General features: G+C 34.1%; 1 protein-coding gene across 2 annotated transcripts in view; it reads left to right on the forward strand.

Moving 5' to 3' along the window:
• The window catches only part of EXOC5 (exocyst complex component 5), a 75,818-nt gene that overhangs the window by 35,317 nt on the left and 17,044 nt on the right, over positions 1-23,457 (forward strand). For both annotated transcript variants that reach the window (XM_037007161.2, XM_037007166.2), the window contains exons 8-14: positions 5,619-5,663; positions 5,782-5,922; positions 6,948-7,030; positions 8,016-8,225; positions 9,466-9,613; positions 17,956-18,064; positions 21,580-21,700. In XM_037007161.2, the coding sequence (XP_036863056.1) occupies positions 5,619-5,663; positions 5,782-5,922; positions 6,948-7,030; positions 8,016-8,225; positions 9,466-9,613; positions 17,956-18,064; positions 21,580-21,700 (857 nt within the window). The remainder of the gene's footprint in view (positions 1-5,618; positions 5,664-5,781; positions 5,923-6,947; positions 7,031-8,015; positions 8,226-9,465; positions 9,614-17,955; positions 18,065-21,579; positions 21,701-23,457) is intronic.

The following is a 23,457-nucleotide window of genomic DNA, read 5'->3' on the forward strand; positions in this document are numbered from 1 at the left end:
TGTCTTGATTACTATGGCTTTGTAGTAGAGCTTGAAGTTGGGGAGTGAGATCCCCCCTACTTTATTCTTCTTTTTCAGGATTGCTTTGGCTATTCAGGGTCTTTGGTGTTTCCATATGAATTTTTGAATTATTTTTTCCAATTCATTGAAGAATGTTGCTGGTAATTTGAGAGGGATTGCATCAAATCTGTATATTGTTTTGGGCAGGATGGCCATTTTGACGATATTAATTCTTCCTAGCCATGAGCATGAGATGAGTTTCCATTTGTTAGTGTCCCCTTTAATTTCTCTTAAGAGTGACTTGTAGTTTTCAGGGTATAGGTCTTTCAGTTCTTTGGTTAGGTTTATTCTTAGGTATTTTATTCTTTTTGATGCAATTGTGAATGGAATTGTTTTCCTGATTTCTCTTTCTATTGGTTCATTGTTAGTGTATAGGAAAGCTACAGATTTCTGTGTGTTAATTTTGTATCCTGCAACTTTGCTGTATTCCGATATCAGTTCTAGTAGTTTTGGGGTGGAGTCTTTAGGGTTTTTTATGTACAATATCATATCATCTGCAAATAGTGACAGTTTAACTTCTTCTTTACCAATCTGGATTCCTTGTATTTCTTTGTTTTGTCTGATTGCCATGGCTAGGACCTCCAGTACTATGCTAAATAACAGTGGGGAGAGTGGGCATCCCTGTCTGGTTCCCGACTCAGAGGAAATGCTTTCAGCTTCTCGCTGTTCAGTATAATGTTGGCTGTGGGTTTATCATATATGGCCTGTATTATGTTGAGGTACTTGCCCTCTATTCCCATTTTGCTGAGAGTTTTTATCATGAATGGGTGTTGAATTTTGTCAAATGCTTTTTCAGCATCTATGGAGATGATCATGTGGTTTTTGTCTTTCTTTTTGTTGATGTGGTGGATGATGTTGATGGATTTTCGAATGTTGTACCATCCTTGCATCCCTGGGATGAATCCCACTTGGTCATGGTGTATGATCCTTTTGATATACTGCTGAATTCTGTTTGCTAATATTTTATTGAGTATTTTTGCATCTACATTCATCAGGGATATTAGTCTGTAATTTTCCTTTTTGGTGGGGTCTTTGCCTGGTTTTGGTATTAGGGTGATGTTGGCTTCATAGAATGAGATTTGGAATTATTCCCTCCTCTTCTCTTTTTTGGAACACTTTAAGGAGAATGCGTATTATGTCTTCTCTGTGTGTCTGATAAAATTCCAAGGTAAATCCATCCGGCCCCGGGGTGTTATTCTTGGGTAGTTTTTTGATTACCGTTTCAATTTCTTTGCTTGTAATTGGTTTGTTTAACTTTTGTGTTTCTTCCTTGGTCAGTCTTGGGAGGTTGTATTTTTCTAGGAAGTTGCCATTTCTTCTAGGTTTTCCAGCTTGTTGGCATATAGGTTTTCATAGTAGTCTTTAATAATACTTTGTATTTCTGTGGAGTCTGTCGTGATTATTCTGTTCTCATTTCTGATTCTGTTGATTTGGGTTGATTCTCTTTTTCTCTTAATAAGTTGGGCTAGAGGCTTATCTATTTTGTTTATTTTCTTGAAGAACCAGCTCTTGGTTTCGTTGATTTTTGCTATTGTTTTATTCTTCTCAATTTTGTTTATTTCTTCTCTGATCTTTATTATGTCCCTCCTTCTGCTGACTTTAGGCCTCATTTGTTCTTCTTTTTCCAGTTTTGATAATTGTGGTGTTAGACTATTCATTTGGGATTGTTCTTCCTTCTTCAAGTGTGCCTGGATCGCTATATACTTTCCTCTTAGGACTGCTTTCGCTGTGTCCCACAGAAGTTGGGGCTTTGTGTTCCTTGATCTCTATTTTGATTTGTTCATTGGTCCATTGATTATTTAGAAGCATGTTGTTAAGCCTCCATGTGTTTGTGAGCCTTTTTGTTTTCTTTGTAGAATTTATTTCTAGTTTTATACCTTTGTGGTCTGAAAAATTGATTGGTAGAATTTCAATATTTTGGAATTTACTGAGGCTCTTTTTGTTAGCTAGTATGTGGTCTATTCTGGAGAATGTTCTATGTGCACTTGAGAAGAATGTATATCCTGTTGCTTTTGGATGTAGAGTTCTATAGATGTCTATTAGGTCCATCTGTTCTAGTGTGTTGTTCAGTGCCTGTGTGTCCTTACTTATTTTCTGCCCGGTGGATCTATCCTTTGGGGTGAGTGGTGTGTTGAAGTCTCCTAAAATGAATGCATTGCAGTCTATTTCCCTCTTTAGTTCTGTTAGTATTTGCTTCACATATGCTGGTGCTCCTGTGTTGGGTGCATATATATTTAGAATGGTTATATCCTCTTGTTGGACTGAGCCCTTTATCATTATGTAGTGTCCTTCTTTATCTCTTGTTACTTTCTTTGTTTTGAAGTCTATTTTGTCTGATATTAGTACTGCAACCCCTGCTTTCTTCTCACTGTTGTTTGCCTGAAATATGTTTTTCCATCCCTTGACTTTTAGTCTGTGCCTGTCTTTGGGTTTAAGGTGAGTTTCTTGTAAGCAGCACATAAGATGGGCTTGCTTTTTTATCCATTCTATTACTCTATGTCTTTTGATTGGTGCATTAAGTCCATTTACATTTAGGGTGACTATTGAGAGATATGTACTTATTGCCATTGCAGGCTTTAGATTCGTGGTTACCAAAGGTTCAAGGTTAGCTTCTTTAGTATCTTACTGCCTAACTTAGCTCGCTTATTGAGCTGTTATATACACTGTCTGGAGATTCTTTTCTTCTCTCCCTTCTTATTCCTCCTCCTCCATTCTTCATATGTCGTGTGTTTTGTTCTGTGCTCTTTTTAGGAGTGCTCCCATCTAGAGCAGTCCCTGTAAGATGCTCTGTAGAGGTGGTTTGTGGGAAGCAAATTCCCTCGTGCTGGATAGAGTATCCTTGGTTCAAGGCCCTTCTGTTTCATTGCATTAAATATATCATGCCATTCTCTTCTGGCCTGTAAGGTTTCTGTCGAGAAGTCTGATGTTAGCCTGGTGGGTTTTCCTTTATAGGTGACCTTTTTCTCTCTAGCTGCCTTTAAAACTCTTTCCTTGTCTTTGATCCTTGCCATTTTAATTATTATGTGTCTTGGTGTTGTCCTCCTTGGATCCTTTTGGGGGTTCTATGTATTTCCATGGTCTGTTCGAATATTTCCTCCCCCAGTTTGGGGATGTTTTCAGCAATTATTTCTTCAAAGAGACTTTCTATCCCTTTTCCTCTTTCTTCTTCTTCTGGTGCCCCTATAATACGAATATTATTCCTTTTGGATTGGTCACATAGTTCTCTTAGTGTTGATTCGTTCCTGGAGATCATGTTATCTCTATGTCAGCTTCTATACGTTCCTGTTCTCTGGTTTCTATTCCTTCAACGGCCTCTTGCATCTTATCCATTCTCCTTATAAATCCTTCCAGGGTTTGTTTTACTTCTGTGATCTCCTTCCTGACATCTGTGATCTCCCTCCGGAGTTCATCCCATTGCTCTTGCATTTTTCTCTGCATCTCATCCCATTGTTCTTGCATTTTTCTCTGCATCTCCATCAGCATGTTCATGATTTTTATTTTGAATTCTTTTTCAGGAAGACTGGTTAGGTCTGTCTCCTTCTCAGGTGTTGTCTCTGTGATCTTTGTCTGCCTGTAGTTTTGCCTTTTCATGGTGATAGAGATAGGTTGCAGAGTTGGTTCAAGTGACAGCTGGGAGAGCTTTCCCTCTTGTTGGTTTGTGGCCTTCCTCTCCTGGGAGAATAGCGACCTCTAGTGGCTTATGCTTGGCAGCTGTGCGCAGACAGGGCTTCTGCTACCTGCCCAGTTGCTATGGAGTTTATCTCCGCTGTTGCTGTGGGCGTGGCCTGGCTCGGGCTGCTCCTCCGAAATGGTGGAGCCCCGTTGAAGGGGAAGCGGCCGGGAGTCTCTTTATCTTCGTAGTGGGCCTCTGTGCTCCCTGTTGCCCAGGGGGTTAGAGTGCCCAGAGATCTTCAAATTCCCTGCCTCTGGACTAAGTGTCCTGTTCTGCCCCTTTAAGACTTCCAAAAAGCACTCTCCAAACCAAAACAACAACAGCCACAATGAAAGAGAAAAAAAAAAAAGGGAAAGGCGCGCGATTTTCTTTGTCCTAAGGCGCCCGTCTCAGGCACCCACTCACCGGTCTTGCTTCCCTGTTTCCCTAGTATTGGGGTCCCTGTCCCTTTAAGGCTTCCAAAAAGCACTTGCCAAAAAAAAAAAAAAAACCGCTCCGGTTTCTTTGTTCTCCGGCTTTGGCCTCAGGCACTGGCTCACCGGTCCTGCTGCCCTGTTTCCCTAGTATCCAGGACCCCACGAATGTACTGTGGCTGTGCTCTCATCCGGAATCGTGGGTCTGGGTGTTCAGCAGTCCTGGGCTCTCTCTCTCTCTCTCTCCCTGCTGACTCCTCTCCATCTGCCAGGAGCCGGGGGGAGGGGCGCTCGGGTCTCGCCGGGCCAGAGCTTGTATCTTACCCCCTTCGCGAGGCGCTGGTTTCTCGCAGGTGTGGATGTGGTCTGGATGTTGTCCTGTGCCCTGTGGTCTCTATTTTAGGAAGAGTTGTCTTTGTTATATTTTCATAGATATATGTGGTTTTGGGAGGAGATTTCCGCTGCTCTACTCACGCCGCCATCCTGGCTCCGCCCCTTTTTAATATCTTTTTTTACGTTCAAACATGTTATGAAGTAGGTTAAAGGCATGAAAACTTGACCTTAAGTATCTGGTGGAATGTAGGGACCAGAAAGTAGATGGGATATGACTACTAAAAAAACTTAAATCCAGAGGATCTCAGGAGGTAGGTAATAAAAGGGATATTGTAGTATGAAACTGTCTTCTTGGAATTTGAATTAGGAGAGAATCCCTGTATGGCAGTGTAAGTGCTTTCTTCAGTCTGTTTCTTTTTATTTGTATCAGATTAGGGAAATAGACGCCATTTGTTACACTTTTCATTTAACTAAAATATTCGAATAAGTATTGAGAATGGCTCTTGAGACAATAATGTACTTGGTATTGCTTACTCTATTTGTTCTTATGTATGATTTATTAGTAGGCAAAAATCTCATAGGGAGATTAATATGACAAATTATTTTGTTTAAACACTATTAAAATGCATTCAGTTTTAAAAGTAAATTTCCAGAATTTTCATTAAATACAGCACTGTCCATATGCTTTTAAGGGAAGGCAAATGCTTTGAATCCAAGAGAGTAATGAAGGAAATACGTATACATTAAACCTTTCTTCAAGGCCTTGAATCTGTGTGTGTGTGTGTGTGTGTGTTTATGCATGTGTGCATGTTTTGGAGTTAAAGATGACTAGGTGAACATAGGGAAAAATGTCCAAGGAACTCAGTTATACCGCAGTTTTCTTCTTTAAAGTCTAAAGTCCTACAAGGATATGAACCAGCTTATCAGTTTCATAGAAAGCAACTGGGAGAAGATACCTATATTAGATTATTGGTTTTCTACAATTAATTTTGTTTAGGTCCAACAACCATTATGTATTGGCCATTCATTACTAAATAGATATAGCTTTATTACATATAATACCTCTTTTATTGAAATTATTATTATCATTATTATAACTGAACCAAAACAGTGATAATGTATTTCTTTCTTCTTCACAGGGTTATTCCCATTGTGTTGATGTTTATATAAAGCAGTGCCAGGAGGTAACATAACAGTACACTTTATCCACAACAGTATATTTTAATTCACCTTATTCTAATTTGTGTTTTAAAAGCCATTTAAAATTATATATTCACTATGTAAAATGCCTCTGTTGTTTAGGGTACTTACTTGAGAAATGATATATTTGAAGATGCAGCAATACTCTGTCAACGGGTGAACAAGCAAGTTGGAGATATCTTTAGTAATCCAGAAACAGTACTGGCTAAACTTATTCAAAATGTATTTGAAATTAAACTACAGGTAATTTTGAATAATGGCTAAGTAGTTGTTAAGGCAATATATGAAATTTTTCTTCTGTGTTTCAGGTTTTTTAACATTTAGCTTACTTAGGGAATGCACTTAGGAATAGAAATCCACTTTTTCAGTAAAGGGGAAAGAAATGACAATGTCATGTTTTAAAAAAAATGTTATATTGTCCACCAAGAATAAAGGTGCTAATCACAAAGGCTATCAGAGCTTGTGTTTGAAATTTGTGTAGCAATAGTAGTAACAGGGTGTAGAAGGGTATAGCCTCAATTTTTATTTTTATTGGGTCTTCAACTTGACCAATGTATGGCATTTGTGAAAATGAACAAGAATTACAAGTGCAGTCTGTAGAATTTCTTATAATATGATACTAATATGAAAAGAAAAACATAAGAATTTAATTTCCAACCTTGATTCCCGTAGCACTATACTCAAGGCAGTGTTTCCTAAACCATGTCTACCACTGGATTAAGCAGCATTAAATAAATGTTTGTTTTTAAAATACAATTCAGGACTTTTAATAGCCTTTAAAGGTACTAATATATACTGTGATTCCCTAGAACTGTAAGTGTAAAGTATAGCATTTCCCAATTTTAGAGTAATACCTGTCAATGTCTCAAGGAACATTAGTATTACCCAGACCACAGTTTGGGAAATTTTGCTGTTAGGAATTGATTATATTGGTAAAGCCTCAGGTTTTGTATTTTGGGGGGTTTTTGTTTTGATTTTTAAATGTACTTCATGAGGCAGGATAGGCCACTTTAAAAAGAAAAGGCATCTTGGAATTCTTAATACTTATTCTCAAGCTTGATATTGATGTACAAGTAAATATGAAAAGCAGTAAAAATCAAGAACCTATTTTCTTTTTTTTTTGGTCTATTTTCTGTGCATTGCCTTTAACATTGGATTTTAAGTCACAACAATTTAACAATATGGAATAATTTTAGAGGAGAAAAAAGTATCTTGACTATATAATTTGATATTTACTTAACTGACAGACTATTGACTTTTTTTTTTAGACTTTTGTGAAAGACCAGTTAGAAGAATGTAGGAAGTCTGATGCAGAGCAGTATCTCAAAAATCTCTATGATTTATATACAAGGTATATTTTTAATTATTAGAAAATAATAACAGATCTCAGATTTTCTCTTTTTTAAATAGAAATTGGGGAACTATTCAGCTATTTTTGAATAACAGTTTGTCAGGTAATATTAACGTTTTAGCTTTAAATGATTAGCTGTATGGACTAGTACAAAAGCAACATTCTTAGTATGTTAACTTAAGAAAGTGGATGTTATGCTTTATGTTAGTATTCTCTAATGAAAGAAAATCCTTGTGTACCTGGTTTAAACTAAGACTTGAGAATTTTGTTTCTGATTTCAATTGTAAGCTAGGTCAGTATTTAATTTTTTACTCTTAAGAACTATTGTATTTGCAGTTAAAACTTTAGAAATTGAGAGAGGAAGTGAAAAATTCTTAAATGACAACTTTAGCCTCAAGTCTGATGTGTGTCTTGTGTTTTTGTCAATGACAGTGTTACATTTAGAAGTATTATATCAGAAGCTTTATATGAAGTTTTTTTCCATCCTTATTTCTAATGTGCAGTGTCTCATTTTGGGAGGAGAGTTTTCAAAAGTAAACGTAATCAGGAAGTCCAACCCAACAGCAACATTGTTGTGTACCTATCTTCAACAATAGGAAACAGAAAATTAGAGGAAAGTTCGCATGAATAAAGACAAAGATAATGAACAGAGACTAGACCTCTCTTTTCTGACTTGGGTATAGTGTCATGAATGCCATTAGAGCATATCTGAAACCATTCTGCTACTTGTCATTTCTAGACTGGTTGGTTGCCTCAGCTTCCTCTCCTAAGTCATCCCTAGGAGTTTATGGCAATTTTTAAACCATACAGTTGTTTATAATAACCATTACTTTATATGTTAACTCTATACAGCTGCTGTCTACCTTCCCAAGGTTTAAGAAATGTTGGTTTACCAAAGTTATTAAAGTCATATTGTAAAGTCACATAGTATTGTTACTAGACCTAAAATATACTTAATCTTTTTTCCCCCCCTTTCCATGAAAAGAACCTCAAATCTTTCCAGCAAGTTGATGGAGTTTAACTTAGGTACTGATAAACAGACTTTCTTGTCTAAGCTTATCAAATCCATTTTCATTTCCTATTTGGAGAACTATATTGAGGTGGAAACTGGATATTTGAAAAGCAGAAGTGCTATGATCTTACAGCGCTATTATGATTCAAAAAACCATCAAAAGAGATCCATTGGCACTGGAGGGTGAGTGTTTTTGTTAAATCTTAGAATTAAAGCTCTTAAGAACTTTATTATATTTGGACAATCTTATCAAATATTGACAGTCATTAGAATTTTCTATGAAGAACTCTTTTAACCCAGATTGTTTACAATTGGTCAAATCCTCTCTCTTGAACCACATTCTGAAATGACCTAACATAATGTGATTAAAATGTAAAGCAGAATACCAGTACTACCAAGAGTTCTGTAGTTCATTGTTTTGTTTTATTTTGTTTTTTTTAGACTGAGCAAATTTTTTCAGGTTATTACCGAGGAAGCATATCATTTTTTTATTGTTGCAGGTGTGAAAATAACCCAGCAAATACACAGTTTACAGTTGAGGTACCCTGGCCTTTTTAATGACTTGGGTGTAGATTTATTTAATTAATACCTTAAAACCTGCAGTTATTCATGTGCTGGAAGAAAATCATTTGCTATAAGAATTGGTGGCACCTTAGTTACCCAGATCTCAACTGTCTGGAACCCAGTTGATTATAGGACAAAGCAGAATGACTTCTGTGGAGCCATGTAATTATTGTCCACCCAAGTCAGTTTCTTGCTTCCTAGTTTGTCGTATATGAAATAATGATTAAAGGTAGAATAAGAGGTGACGGTGACGTCTGAAAGGCAATAGCAAGGAAAAGAAGTGAAAAACTAGAGAGCAATCATAAAAAAAATTAGTTCATAGTATTCTGGAGCTATATATTCTAGGAACAAAAAAAAAAAATCTAACCTTCTAGAAGATACCACCATGTAAATGTTTAGAGTGATCATTAGTCATTAAGAAATGCTAAATTATGTTTAATATATCTTGTTTAATGATAATAAAAATATTTAAAATGGTTAAATGTTTTTTAAAGCATTACATTTTTAAATTTTATTTCAAGCAGGACCATAGTTAACTGAAATATTAACTTATTTGGAATTCCCCACTTCCTAAGGAAAACAAACAAGGAGTTTTGACCATTGACTCAGAATTACAGAGCTGAAAGAGCCTTTTTAAAGATCATATCTTTAATAAATGTACTCTTTTGCAGATGAAAATCTTTTGTTTAGCTTGTTTCAGTTTACACAGAACTAATTATTAGAATTAGAGTTAGAATTTAGGTCTGTTGGCTATTGCTCCATTTTTCTTTATTCATGTATACCAAATTTGAGAATATTTAAAATTGAAATCTACGTGTAATAAAATGTCCTTTTTTCATTTGTCAATATGATACATTAGTATTCAAGATTTGAAAGAGAGAATTAGACAACGTACCAACTTACCTCTTGGGCCAAGTATCGATACTCATGGGGAAACTTTCCTGTCCCAAGAAGTGGTGGTTAATCTTCTACAAGAAACCAAACAAGCCTTTGAAAGATGTCATAGGGTAAGAATAATTGTAAATTTACTTATATATAGTTGTGTATTTTAAATTTTGCCTTGTTTATACCAACATAAACATCTGGTTAGGGACAGCCATTTTTTGTAATAAAGTGAAAAAAAAAGACAGGGTTTTTATTTTGGAGAACAGAATTATTTTTAAATTATATTGAAATATATTTCAATATAATTTTAAAGCTGAGCCTCTCAAATGTTTTCTTCTGTTAAGATATTAAATCAAAATATGAAAGGAAGAGTTAGATCTGGCTCATAAAAAGAGCAATAGGGAAAGATATTTTAAGAACACATAGATCAAGGGAAAGGAAGGAAAAGCTGACTTCATTAAAATTTGGAATTTCTGTCCCACGAGTACACTTTAACAAAGTAAACAGGTAAGTCATGGCTTGTAAGAAGGTCTTTGTAACATATTACTAGGAGATTATATAAAACAAAAAAATAGTCACTAATAATTGTATAGCACATACTGTATTCCAGGCACTATTCTAAGCTCTTTACGTATATATTTACTTATTTAATCATCATAACAATCCTGTGAGGTTATCCCTATTCTACAGATGAAGAAACTAAAATACATACTTACTAAGTAGTAAGATTGAAAGTTGAGGTGGTCTTAATTTTTTTTGTATTGATATATATGCTATGTATATTTATATTGATGGATAATAAATCAATATAAACTATTCATACAAATATAAATCAGTAGAAGACAAAGGCTACAAATAAACAATTATAGGAATGTAAATTACCAAAAGATAATCTCACTAATAAAGAAATGAAACTTGAGCAGGGAAGATACTGTCTGATTAGGCTGGCAAAAATTAAGTCTGACTGTAAAAGTGTTGATAAAGATGTGGAGCAATAGAAATTCTTACACGGCTGGTTGAAGTAAAAATTGGTATACTTACTATGGGGAGTAATTTGGGAATTTCTTACAGAAACTGTGTAGGTGCTTGTGACCTAACATAGCAGCATTGTTTATCATGGTGAAAATTCAGAAGCAAACTAATATGCCTCAGAAAGAGAGTTGATAAACAAACTAACATTGTTCATGCATTAGAAAACTATATAACAATATAAATGTCTAAGCTAAAGTTACATGAATCTCAAAAATACAATGTTGAGTGAAAAGAGCAAGATAGGGAAAACATATATTGAGTGTAGTACCAATGAAGTTTTCAAAAGTAAAATAATACTTGATATTATTAGGGATATGCACAAGCAGGAGCATGATAAACAAATTCAGAGTAGTGTCTGCCTTGAGGGAGGAGTATCCAGCAGACTTTACCCACATTTATGATGTTGGATTCCACTCTCTAAAAAGAAAAAATCTGAAGTACATTTGGAAAAATGTTAAGATCTGAAACATATGGGTGGGAGATGGGTATATTTGGTACATTAATAACTCTTCTCCAAATGCTGGAAATATGTTAAAATATTTCTAAAGCTTCATCATTAACAGGAAGCTGTCAATGTTATGTTTATTGTTCAAATGATAGCAACTATCTCTAAATCATGACCTCCTTCTGGAAAGTCACAAGATTGAAATTCAGTTCAGTACAGTCTGATCCCCAAAACATTGTGTGTTTACTTTGTACCAGCTGCCATATTAGGCATGGAGGATATGAATATAAGACCTATGCATTACTTTTTAATAGTGTAGAGAAAGGGGGTAGACACAAAGAATTAGTACAAGATAGGTATACACTGCTTGAACCAAAGAAGAAGCAACCAGCTCTGCTGGGTTAAGGAATTGAGGAAGAGTATTTATCTTAATAGGAAGACCTGTTATCTTAACAGAGGCCTGGGTCTTGAAAGCTAAATAGGATATCTTAAAGATCATTTGGGCAGGCTGTTTCAGGCAGAGATAGTACATATTACAAAGACATATACCAAGATCAAACATGGGCATAAGGTGCTTGAAATAAAAATCTACATGGTCAAAATAGTAAGAGAGGGGGTTGAAATGGTAGACAAAAACTCTTTGTATAACATGTTCAGAAATTTGGACTTGACCTTGAAGGTCATGATGGAAGCTTTAAAGGATATTAAAAAGGGCAATGCAATGAGCAAATTGGTTATATTTTCTTTCTCTTTTAAAAAATAGCCTTGAGTTATTGATATTCAGTAAACTCCCTCAACTTCTATCCTCAGGCAACCACTAACCTGCTTTATGTCACTGTAGATTAGTTTTTGAAAAGAAGGGGTCATGCAAGGACTGAGTCTTGAAACTTACATGGGATGTTTTCAAGAAGTGATTTATTTTCTAGAATTTTTTATTAATGGGATTGTAGTATATTTTTTTATGTACATGTGTTTCTGGCTTCTTTCAGCATAATTATTTGCATTGCATCCATGTCATTGTGTGTATTTATTAGTATGTTTCTTTTTATTGCTGACTAGCATTTCATTGCATGAATGTACAATTTGTTTATCCACTTAACTGTTGATGGAGGTTTAGATTGGTTCCAGTGTTTGACTATTAGGAATGAATTTGCTATGAACACTCATGTATACATATAGTTTCATTTCTATTAAGTATATACTTAGTAGCAGTATGACCAAGTCATATGGTACTTCTTTTTAAGAAAGTGTGAAACTATTTTCTTGAGTTGTTGTTTCATTCCCACCAGCAGTGTGTGTGAGTTCCATTTGCTCCACATGATTTCCATTATTTGGTATGATCAATCTTTAATTTTAGACAACCTAATAGGGTGTGTAATGATACTTCTACTACACACCCTATTATTATCGTTTTAGTTTGCATTTTCCTAATGACTGATGATGTTAAGCATCTTTTCATGTGTTTATTTCCCATTTATATATACTCTTTGTGTATTTTTTGTGCATTTTTAAAAATTGGGTTGTCTTTTTTGATAGTTCTGTATTCCAGTGGTAGTTCATTTATCAGATACATGATTTGCAAATGTTTTCTTTTAATATGTGGCTTGTCTTTTTAAACTTTTAATCGTATTCCAAAGACTAGGAATTAGTAATTTTGGTGAAATCCAACTTAACACTTCTCTGATAGGGATATTTTTGATATCATATATAAGAAATCTTTGTCTAACTCAAGGTCAAAGATTTCCTCTTATGTGTTCTTCTAGCAGTCTTATAGTCTAAGGTTTTACCCTTAGGTCCATAATAAGTTTTGAGTTAATTTATGGATAGCATGTGATGCATGGATCAAAGTTCATTTTTTTGCTTTTAGGTTTCCAGTTGTTTCAGCATTATTTACTGAAGTCTATCATTTTCTCCACTAAATTTCTTGAGAACCTTTGTTTAAAATCACTTAACTGTTTATTAGATCTGTTTCTGTACCCTGTTCTCTTCCATTGACCTATTTGTCTTTTTTTATGCTAAATACTACATTAATCACTGTAACTGTAAGTTTTGAAAGAGGTGGTGTAGGGCCTCTGACAGTTCCATATAAATCATTTTATGTCTTTATAAGTCTTAAAATCATTTTGTCAGTCTTGGGAAAAAAGTTGGGTATTTTCATTGGGATTGCATTGTATCTGTGCTTCTGTTTGTAGAGAATTGACATCTTAATATTGAGTTTTCAGTCTCTGAATATACTATATCTCTACTTATTTAGATCTTCTTTAATTTTTCTCAGCATGTCTTATAATTTTTATTACACTGGTTTATCTGAGTATTTAATATTTTTGTGCTATTTTAATGTAAATGTTATTTTTAATACATATTTTTGATATTTTGTTATTAGTATATGAAATATAGTTGATTTTTATGTTGATTTTGTATTTACAACCTAACAACTCTGTTCTAGTTCTAGCAGCTATTTTGTAATTTCACGGGATTTTCTGTATAGGCTATTGTGTTGTCTTCCAATAAAATACGTTTTACTTATTTCTTTCTGATATAGATGCCTGTTACTTTGTTCTCATGCCATAGTACACGACTCAGGCTCTAATACAATGTTGAATAGTACTGGTGAGAGCAAATGCCTTGTATTATTCTTCTTTTAATATATTTTCATTGAAGTGTACTTGATATACAGTATTATATTCGTTTCAAGTATACAGTATAATGATTCAATAGTTATCTACATTATTAAATCCTTACCCCAACTAGTGTAGTTACTATTTGTAAACATAGAAAGATATTACAGAATTGACTTTATTCTCTATGCTGTACTTTCATCCACTTGACTAATTTATATTATGACTGAGATTTTGTGTCTCTTTATCCCCTTCTCCTATTTCATCCCTTATCTCAGCCCCTTCCCCATGGTAACCACTAGTTACTTCTCACTGTCTGTGAGTCTATTGATGTTTGTTTTGTTTTGTTTTTAGATTCCACAAATAAGTGAAATCATATGATTGTCTTTCTCTGCCTGGATTATTTCATTTAGCATACTACCCACTAGGTCAATCCATGTTGTCCCAAATGGTAGGAGTTCTTTTTTATGGCTGAATAATATTCCAGTATCTGTATGTACCATATCATCTTTATTCATTTATATATTGATGGACATTTTGGTTGCTTCCTTGGCTATTGTAAATAATGTGGCAATAAACAGGAATTCATGTATTTTTTTTGAATCAGAGATTTTTGTTTCCCTAGAAGTGGAGTTACTGGGTTGTATGGTATTTCTATTTTTAGTGTTTTGAGGAACCTCTGTACTGCTTTCCATAGTGGCTACACCAATTTACATTCCAACCAACAGTGTAGGAGAGTTCCCTTTTCTCCACATCCTCACCAACACTTGTTATTTCTTGTCTTTTGGATAGTGGCCATTCTGCCTGGTGTGAGTTGATGTTGCATTGTGGTTTTGATTTGCATTTTCCTGATAATTAATGATCTGGAGCAACTTTTCACGTGCCTGTTGGCTATCTGCATATCCTCTTTGGAAAAACGTCTTTTCAAGTCCTCTGCATTTTTTTAATTGGGTCGTTTTTTGGTGTTGGCTCATATGAGTTCTTTTTATGTTTTGGATGTTAACCTCTTATTGGATATGTCATTTATGAATATATCCTCCTATACTGTGGGTTGCATTTTTGTTTTGTTGATGGTTTTACCTTTGCTGTACAGAAGGTTTTTGGGTTGATATAGTTACACTTGTCTATTTTTACTTTTGTTTACTTTACCTGGGGAGACATGTCCAGAAAAGAAAAAAATCATTACCTGCTTACATTCAAGAGATTTTTGCCTGTGTTTTCTTCTAAGATTTTTATGGTTGCATGTCTTATATTTTGGTCTTTAATCTGTTTTGTGTTTACTTTTGCATATGGTGTTAGAGACTAAATAAGTTTCATTCTCTTGCATGTAACTGTCCAGTTTTCCCAACACCATTTACAGAAGAGACTGTTTTTTTCCCATTGTGTATTCTTGCTTCCTTTGTCATATATTAACCAACCGTGTATGTGTGAGTTTATTTCTGGTCTCTATTCTGTTCCATTCATCTATGTATCTATTCTTATGTTACTACCATACTGTTTTTAATTACTGTTGCTTTGTAGTATAGCTTGAAGTTGGGGAGTGTGGTACCCCTATCTTTGTTGTTCTTTCTCAAGATTGCTTTGGCTCTTCAGGGTCTTTTGTGGTTCTATAAATTTTAGACCAATTTTCTCTAGTTCATTGGAAAGTTCCATTGGTGTTTTGATAGGATTACACTGAATCTGTAAATTGCTTTGGGGGAGGATGGCCATTTTGACAACATTAATTCTTCCTATCCATAAGCATGAAATAGATTTCCATTTATTTGTGTCTTCTTCAATTTCTTTCATCAGTGTCTTAGAGTTTTGAGAATACAGGTCTTTTTTCCCCTCAGTTACATTTATTGCTAGGTATTTTATTCTTTTTGGTCACCTTACATAGAATTCTTAATCTTAAGAATAATGCATTAAATCTTTCACTTTTAAGTATGGTGCTAATTGTAGGTTTTTCATAGGTAATTTATCAGATTGAGGAAATTATTTTAGTTCTAGTTTTCTGAATGTTTTTGTAATGATTGAATCTTGGATTTTGTCAAATCCTTTCTTGCTATTCTGTTATTGTGGTGTATTACATTGAATTTCCCTGTGTTAACCTTGTATTCCTTTGATAAACCCCACTTTATCAATGTGTATTATCCTATTTATATACTCTGTTGGATTAGATTTACCAAACTTTTGTTAAGAACTTTTGTGTTGGTGTTCATGAGGGATATTAACTTGTACATATTTTTTCTCTTGTCTTTGTCTATTTTAGGGATCAGGGTAATGTTGGCCTCATAGATTAGTTGGAAAATATCCCTTTCTCTTCAATTTTCTGGAAGAATTTGTGTAAAATTTGTTTCGTTTCTTTCTTAAATGTAGGTAGAATTCACTAGTGAAGTCATTTGGACCTGCAGTATTCTTTGAGAGGGTTTATAACTACAAATTCAACTTCTTTAATAGATATACGACTGTTGAGATTATCAAGTGTACTACTTAAGTGAACTTTGATAGTTTGGTAGGATATTTTTGTATTTTTTAAGGATTTATATATTTCATATATATATTGGGATTAAGCTGTTGATGATACTGCCTTATTACCCTTGTAATATCTCTGGAATATGTAAAATCACTCATTATATCAATAGTTTATGTTCTTTTTTCCTGATCAGTCTGGCCAGAGGTTTATCAGTTTTATTGATTTTCCCAAAGAATTAGCTTTTGGTATTATTGATTTTTCTCTGTCTTTCTGTTCTGCATTTCATTGATTCCACTCTTCATTACTTTTCTTCTGCTTATTTGGGTTTTGTTTGTTCCTCTTTAGTTTTTTAAGGTATAGGCTGAAGTAAGGTGTTCCTTCTTTTGTAATACAAGCATTTGTTATATAAATTTCCCTCAGAGGTACTGGTTTAGCTGCATACCACAAATTTTGATATGTGTTTATTTTTGTTCAGTTCAAAATAACTTAAATTTCCTGATTTCTTTTGGCCCAAGAGTAACTTATGTTACTTAGTTTCTAAACATGGGGGGACATTTTAGATATCTTTCCGCTACTGATTCAAATCTGATTCTGTTTTAGAGGACAAACTTTGTAGGATGTGAGTCCATTTTATATTTACTGAGACTTGTTTTTTAGTCCAGAAAATGATCCATCTTGGTAAATGGTTTGTGAATACTTAAAAAGACTATATCCTGATGTGTTGGCTGGAGCATTCTGTAAATGTCAGTTAGATCCTGTTAATTGACAGCATTGTTTATGCCTTTTGTATCCTTACCTTTTTTTGGCTACCACTTCTATTGATTATGCGTGGATATATGGATGTAAATAAGAGGAGGGTGAAAAGTTAAATTCATTCTTTATGGCTTCTTAAGGGCGTATGTTGAACATCAGTGAGCAAAGAAGGATGGTAGAGAAACTGATGAAGAATAAAGGTTTAGGATCATATTAAGAAGACCAGGAAGGGAACTGAGTATATTAAATCAGTATTTATAATCAGTGGAGATTAGGGGACTTAAACTGTGTTATACACTTCAACTTCCAGTAGTATGTATCAGATATTAAGCATTACTCTGAGAGAGTACATGAATGAAGACTACCATAAGCAACAATCAATTGATAAATAATGTAGGAAGCAGTTATGAGAAGTTCTGAGGTAATGTTCTAACTTTTTAAGAGGGATTTCATTTTCTCAGCATACCTACTAATAACCGCTTTAATGAGTAGTTAACCATCACCAGTGGCATCAACGTGAAAATAAACAATTATTGTGAGCTTACTTTTTGCCATACATAGTGCTAAAAATACTTTACATGAATTTTCATATTTTATTCTCACCTGAAGATTAGGTGAGATACGAATCATACTATTCCCACCTTTCAGGTGAATAAATTGAGTCTGGATAGGGTTAAATAACATCTCAGGGGTTCGCTCAACCAGGAAATAATGAACTGGCATTTGAGCCTCTCATACTTTATGGTGCACCTGTTGTTGGTGTCCCCATCCCCATGCCCTGGTAAAATAAAGAATCATTTTTGTTCTGAGTTTTGCCAGAATAGCCTTTGTTTTCAGTGGTTCTCAGACTTCTTTGACTATGACTCACAATTAGAAATTCGTTTTACGTGGCAGGCCAGTGTACATTTGTTGTGTGTGTTCATGTATTTCATGAAACATTAATTTAATCTAAGCCCAGAAAGGTTGTAGACAAATATGCACCATTGGAACTCTGTGTGTATTGGTGAGAGAGGTCTTGGGGCTGGACAGGAAGAGGCGTAAGCTATTATTTAGATATCCGAATACTGACTATATCTTATAAAATTGATTGCTAAAAATAAATGTTGCTGTTTTTTTAAACATAGATTTGAGTAGTGATATATTTGGTTTTTGTTTTTACAGCTCTCTGATCCTTCTGATTTACCAAGGAATGCCTTTAGAATTTTTACCATTCTGGTGGAATTTTTATGTATTGAGCATATCGATTATGCTTTGGAAACAGGACTTGCTGGTAAGTATACTTATTTGTGTTATACTTTATGTTCAATTCCTTTGTTCTTGGTTAGTTAAACTATATGCAGAGTGTTGTTTTATATGTTTTTAACTCTGTATGTAGATTTCAGTGCAAGAAATAATGCTTTTTGAGCTTCTTTAATGCAAAGATTTGTCAGGTGCAGAAAGCTATACAGAGACACAGTTCTCCCATGTTGCTTACATCAAGCAGAGCAGGGTAAGCTACTTAAATCACTGTAGTGTATGGTAGAATGTAGTACAATGCTATTAGTTATAAAATGTCAAGGGAACAGAAATGAGGGTGACAACAATTCTGGTTGAGGCAATTGAGTAATATAAGGTTTAGAAAGGAAAGACCTGTAAAGAAATAGATTCATATTAAAATATTTCTTTCCTTTTGGTCTTTTGGGTTTGCTGGTATTAATAGGATGATAATGATTTCTTCCCTAAATTCTAATCCCATTAATCCAGTTGCCTCCTTGACTTCTCTACCTGTACAGTATGCATCTCAAATTTCACATATCCCAAATGAAACTACACCTGTTCTTCTCCCATTCTTCCCATGTCTTTAAAAGGCATTACTTTTTTTCTTTTTTAGTTTTTTATTAAGGTATGATTGATATACACTCTTATGAAGGTTTCACATGAAAAAACAATGTAGTTACTTCATTTACCCTTATTATCAAGTCCCCACCCATACCCCAATGCAGTCACTGTCCATCAGTGCAGCAAGTTGCCAGAGATCCACTATGTCCCTTCTCTGTGACACACTGTTCTCTAAAAAGCCTTACTTTTTATGGGTTGCTCAAACCTCAAACCTAGGAGTTGCCATAATTCTTCTTTTCATCAACCTTTATAGCCCATCTATCAGTAAACATATTTCAGTTATGTTTCAGTATATGTCCAAACCTAACTCAAATCCATCAACTTTTCTCAGTCTGCTGCTGCCACCCAAATGAATTTAAATACCATTATCTTTTCCACTCCTAATTGGTCCCCCTGTGTACACTTGCTACTCCAAATTACTCCACATCACAATTGGTTTATCATTTCCTCATTTAAGACCATTTAGTGGCTTCATACTATCTTAGAGGGGGAAAACAGCAAAGCCTTTACAAATGCACTGCATTCGATCTGGCCTCCCCTTCTGTATTCATCCTTGTCTTATTTATCCATTTCCTCTCACTACCCTAGCCACTCTGGCCTTCAGTCCTTTTATCTCACTCTGCATTTGGCATTTCTTCTTCCAAAAATCTGTTTCCTTCACCTCTTCTCATGTCTGGCTCTTCAATCTCTGATCTCAACTAAGATGTCACCTTCTCAGTGAGGCCCTTGCTGATCACCCTATGTAATGTAGCCTTCCTCTCCCTGCCTAGCTACTCATTAATTCATCATTGAATTAACTTTTTTCATAGCACTTACCACAATCTAATTTTCATCTCTTTATGTCCACCTCCACTCAACAGAATTCATTCATTCAATACATACTTATTAAGGGCCTACTCCTAACAGTCAGGAAGCCTACATGTTTGTGGAAAAGACAGACGGATGACTAGGAAGTGCAATGAAGAAAAAACTGAGGAAGGGATAGAGAGTAGTAATGGCGGGGTGGATGGGGAACTCAAGGGCAGAGGGCTTTTTTAGAAAGGATGGTCAAACAAAGCATCCCTGAGGAGACATTATCAACCAGAGAGCTGAATGAAGTGGAGTACACAGTATTTGGAAAAAAGTATTTTAAATAGAGGGAACAGCATGTAAACTCTTACAGGTAGGAATCTGTCTTACCATGATAGTGTAGAATCTGGAAAGCACATAGCAGATGCTCAAAAAAATGTTTATTGATTGTACATGACATGCTGTAAAGTTATCAAAACTGGAACAAAATTATCTGTAATTCAGTAACCTTGTGGTTTATTCTTACCCATTTTTTTTACATAGTTGCTTTCATGATGTAAGATAAGCATTTGACTCTTGACAGCAAATATTTAACATTTGCCATTTGCAAATGACTTAATGTAATTTGTATTGGCATAATAATAACTAAAAATGTGGAGATTAAGAAGATAATGAAAAACAGTAAAATGAATTTGAATCCAAATGGTATGAAGGATTTGTTATTTAGATAGTATGGAAACCTAGCATCTTCATTTTAATTACAGTATTCACAATTTGGGAGGGCTTAGGACGTTTTCTGGTAGGATGAGAAAGTCCCATATGTATCTATTTTCAATGTAGCTATTTAGTTTCTAGTGATTGTATTTCTGTCATGCATACATATTACACAGTTAACCATCTCCTATTATTGAACATTTTGGATATTGCAAGCAATTTAGTAATATAAATAATGCTACAATGAATATTGTAGAGCTTTAAGTGTTTTCCTTATTTGGAATTATTTTCATGGGATAAAGTCCCAGACGTGAGACAACCAGATCAAAGTGTGTTACAAATTTTTTAAGTTTCTATACTTATAAACTGTTTTCCTAAAGAAGTATTTCCTACTAATTTATGCTACTACTGGCATGTATGACTGTATCAGTTTTTCTGTACATCATTGAATATTCTTTAAAAACTTCAATAATTTAGTGATTAAAAACATACATAAATATTGCCTTATTTTTCATTAATGGCAAGGATTAGTATTTTATCCATTTGTATTGACTTTGTTTTTCTTTCTTATAAGTTTATATGGGGACTTTTTTTCTTACCAGTTGGTGATTCTGTCTTTTGTGAAAAAGTAAAACACCTTTGTTTTCCATTTTTAGAACTTTGAAAAAATCATCATCTTGTAAAGAGTTTATTTTCTCATTTGCTATGAATATTTTCCCTAATCCATTATGCCTTTTAATTTTAGCTAGAAACAAACATTGAGGGTTAGAAAGGAATTTAGTGTTTATTTCAACTCCTGAGAGGTCAGCTATCATTTTTGGGGTCAGCATGTGGTATCTTGAATACCATGCTGAAAATCAAGAATTTATTCTGTAGACAGTGAATACACATTTAAAAATATTTTTGATGAAATAGCAGAGAGCATGGTGAATGAAATGTGTAAGTTTTAAGTATATTACTATGGCAACAATACATAGCATAAAAGATAAAGAGGTTTGAACCACGAAACTAATAAGATTACTGTGTTATCACAGATAATGAGGCCTGGTTATAAGAAAAATGATGGAAGTGTATTCATGGCTCATGTGAATCATTAGATACTTGAGAGTGGAAAAAAGAGAAGATACAGTCCAAGATGATTCATTTATTGATTTTCTTTTTGATTTATTTCAGTAAATAATGAAGACTGAGTAGGTGGTGAAAATCTGGGCATAAAAACTTTGGATGAATTTTATTAAGTTATTAATGAGATAATTTTACTGATGTCCACAAAAATCATTGCTGAGTTATTAAAACAGTAGTTACTTTTATTCATATTGTATATATAAAATGACATTCTTTTTTCTGTTAGCAAGATGAATTTCTTCAAGTATGATTCTAATGCAAAATGTCTTGCAATTTTAGGAATTCCTTCTTCAGATTCTAGGAATGCAAATCTCTATTTTTTGGATGTTGTGCAACAAGCCAACACCATTTTTCATCTTTTTGACAAGCAATTTAATGATCACCTTATGCCACTAATAAGGTTAGTCAAATTGTCTGATTTTCTTTGGCATTTCAATGAATATTATGATATTTTACATATCTTCTTGTTACATTTTTCAAGTAATACATATTTGTGAAAACATCAAACAGTATTGGAGGGTGTGAAATTAAGAGTATAAGTCCTTTTCTTTCTTCCTGGCCCTGTTTTCTCTTCCTATTGTATTAATTTTGGTTTATTTTGAAAACACTGAATCTGACATAGACCTAAACCTGATGTGAAAGAAAACCTCTAGCTTGTACCCGCTTCTTATAATATAAAGACATACAACAAAAATTTTATGAAATTAGTAAGATAGATTTTTATAAGGCATTAAGTTAGGTTTGGTTTATATCTTCCTGTCACTTATGTGCGCTTTTAAAGCATGTAAAGATACAATAAGGTAGTATATATGTGAACATGGTTTATGAAATTACTATTTCATAATAATAAATACATATTATATATCATTATAAATACATATTTTACTATTGTAAATATAAAAGTACTACTGTTATTAGAGAGGAAAATAATCATAGAAAAGATAAAGCTCTAGACATTTTGTTTTGAACACTGATATGCCAAGAAATTGGTCCAGAAATAATCTCAAGGTACAAAGATCACTTATGATTTCTGAATGACACTTTGAAATTTACTTTTTAAAAAACAGTAATGCCACATAGCAGAGAATTTGCATAACTGTTCAGATTGCATATTCCTTAATATTTTGGATGTTTTGACATTCAGGTAGTATTTAAAAAGCAAATATGATTGTTAAATTTTTTTTTTAATGTAGGAAAGCTAAACTGGATGGCTGTTAGTCTCCAAATTTTAACTAGTATAATTTACTATATTCTTAAGACTCTGGTGATATCTTATGACTTTTCTTATGTTATACCAGATATTTAATTAAGAAGGAAACTGAATAATTCCAAAATTTCAAAATCTATGTTTATATTCTTAAGAGCTGTCTCCTCAAAGATAAAAGTGATCTTCCAATCTAAATCTACTTCTCTCTCTTTTTTTTTCAATTAAGGTATCGTTGATATATAATCTTGTGCTCAGGTTTCACATGAGCAACATAGTGGTTACTACATTCACCCATATTATCAAGTACCCCCCCCCCACAACCCATTGCAGTCACTGTCCGTCAGCATAGTAAGATGCTGTAGAGTCACTACTTATTTTCTCTGTGCTATACTGCCTTCCCCATGCCCCCCCATATTATGTGTGCCAATCATAATACCCCTTAATCCCCTTATCCTTCCCCAGCCCATTTCCCTTTGGTAACCGCTAGTCTATTCTTGGGTTCTATGAGTCTGCTGCTGTTTCGTTCTTTCAGTTCTGCTTCGTTGTTATACTCCACAGATGAGTGAAATCATTTGGTACTTGTCTTTCTCTCCCTGGCTTATTTCACTGACCATAATACCCTCTAGATGTTGCAAATGGTAGGATTTGTTTCTTATGGATGAATAGTATTCTATTGTGTATATGTACCACATTTTCTTTATCCATTCATCCACTGGTGGACACTTAGGTTGCTTCCACGTCTTGGCTGTTGTAAATAGTGCTGTGATAAACATAGGGGTGTATATGTCTTTTTGAATCTATGACCCTGTTTTCTTTGGGTAAATTCCTAGGAGTGTAATTCCTGGGTCAAATAGTATTTCTGTTTTTAGTTTTTTGAGGAGCCTCAATATTACTTTCCACAATGGTTGAACTAATCCACCAACAGTGTAGGAAGGTTCCCCTTTCTCTAC

The sequence above is a fragment of the Manis javanica genome, chromosome 8 (genome assembly GCF_040802235.1).
Source record: "Manis javanica isolate MJ-LG chromosome 8, MJ_LKY, whole genome shotgun sequence".
In the NCBI taxonomy this organism is placed as follows: domain Eukaryota; kingdom Metazoa; phylum Chordata; class Mammalia; order Pholidota; family Manidae; genus Manis; species Manis javanica.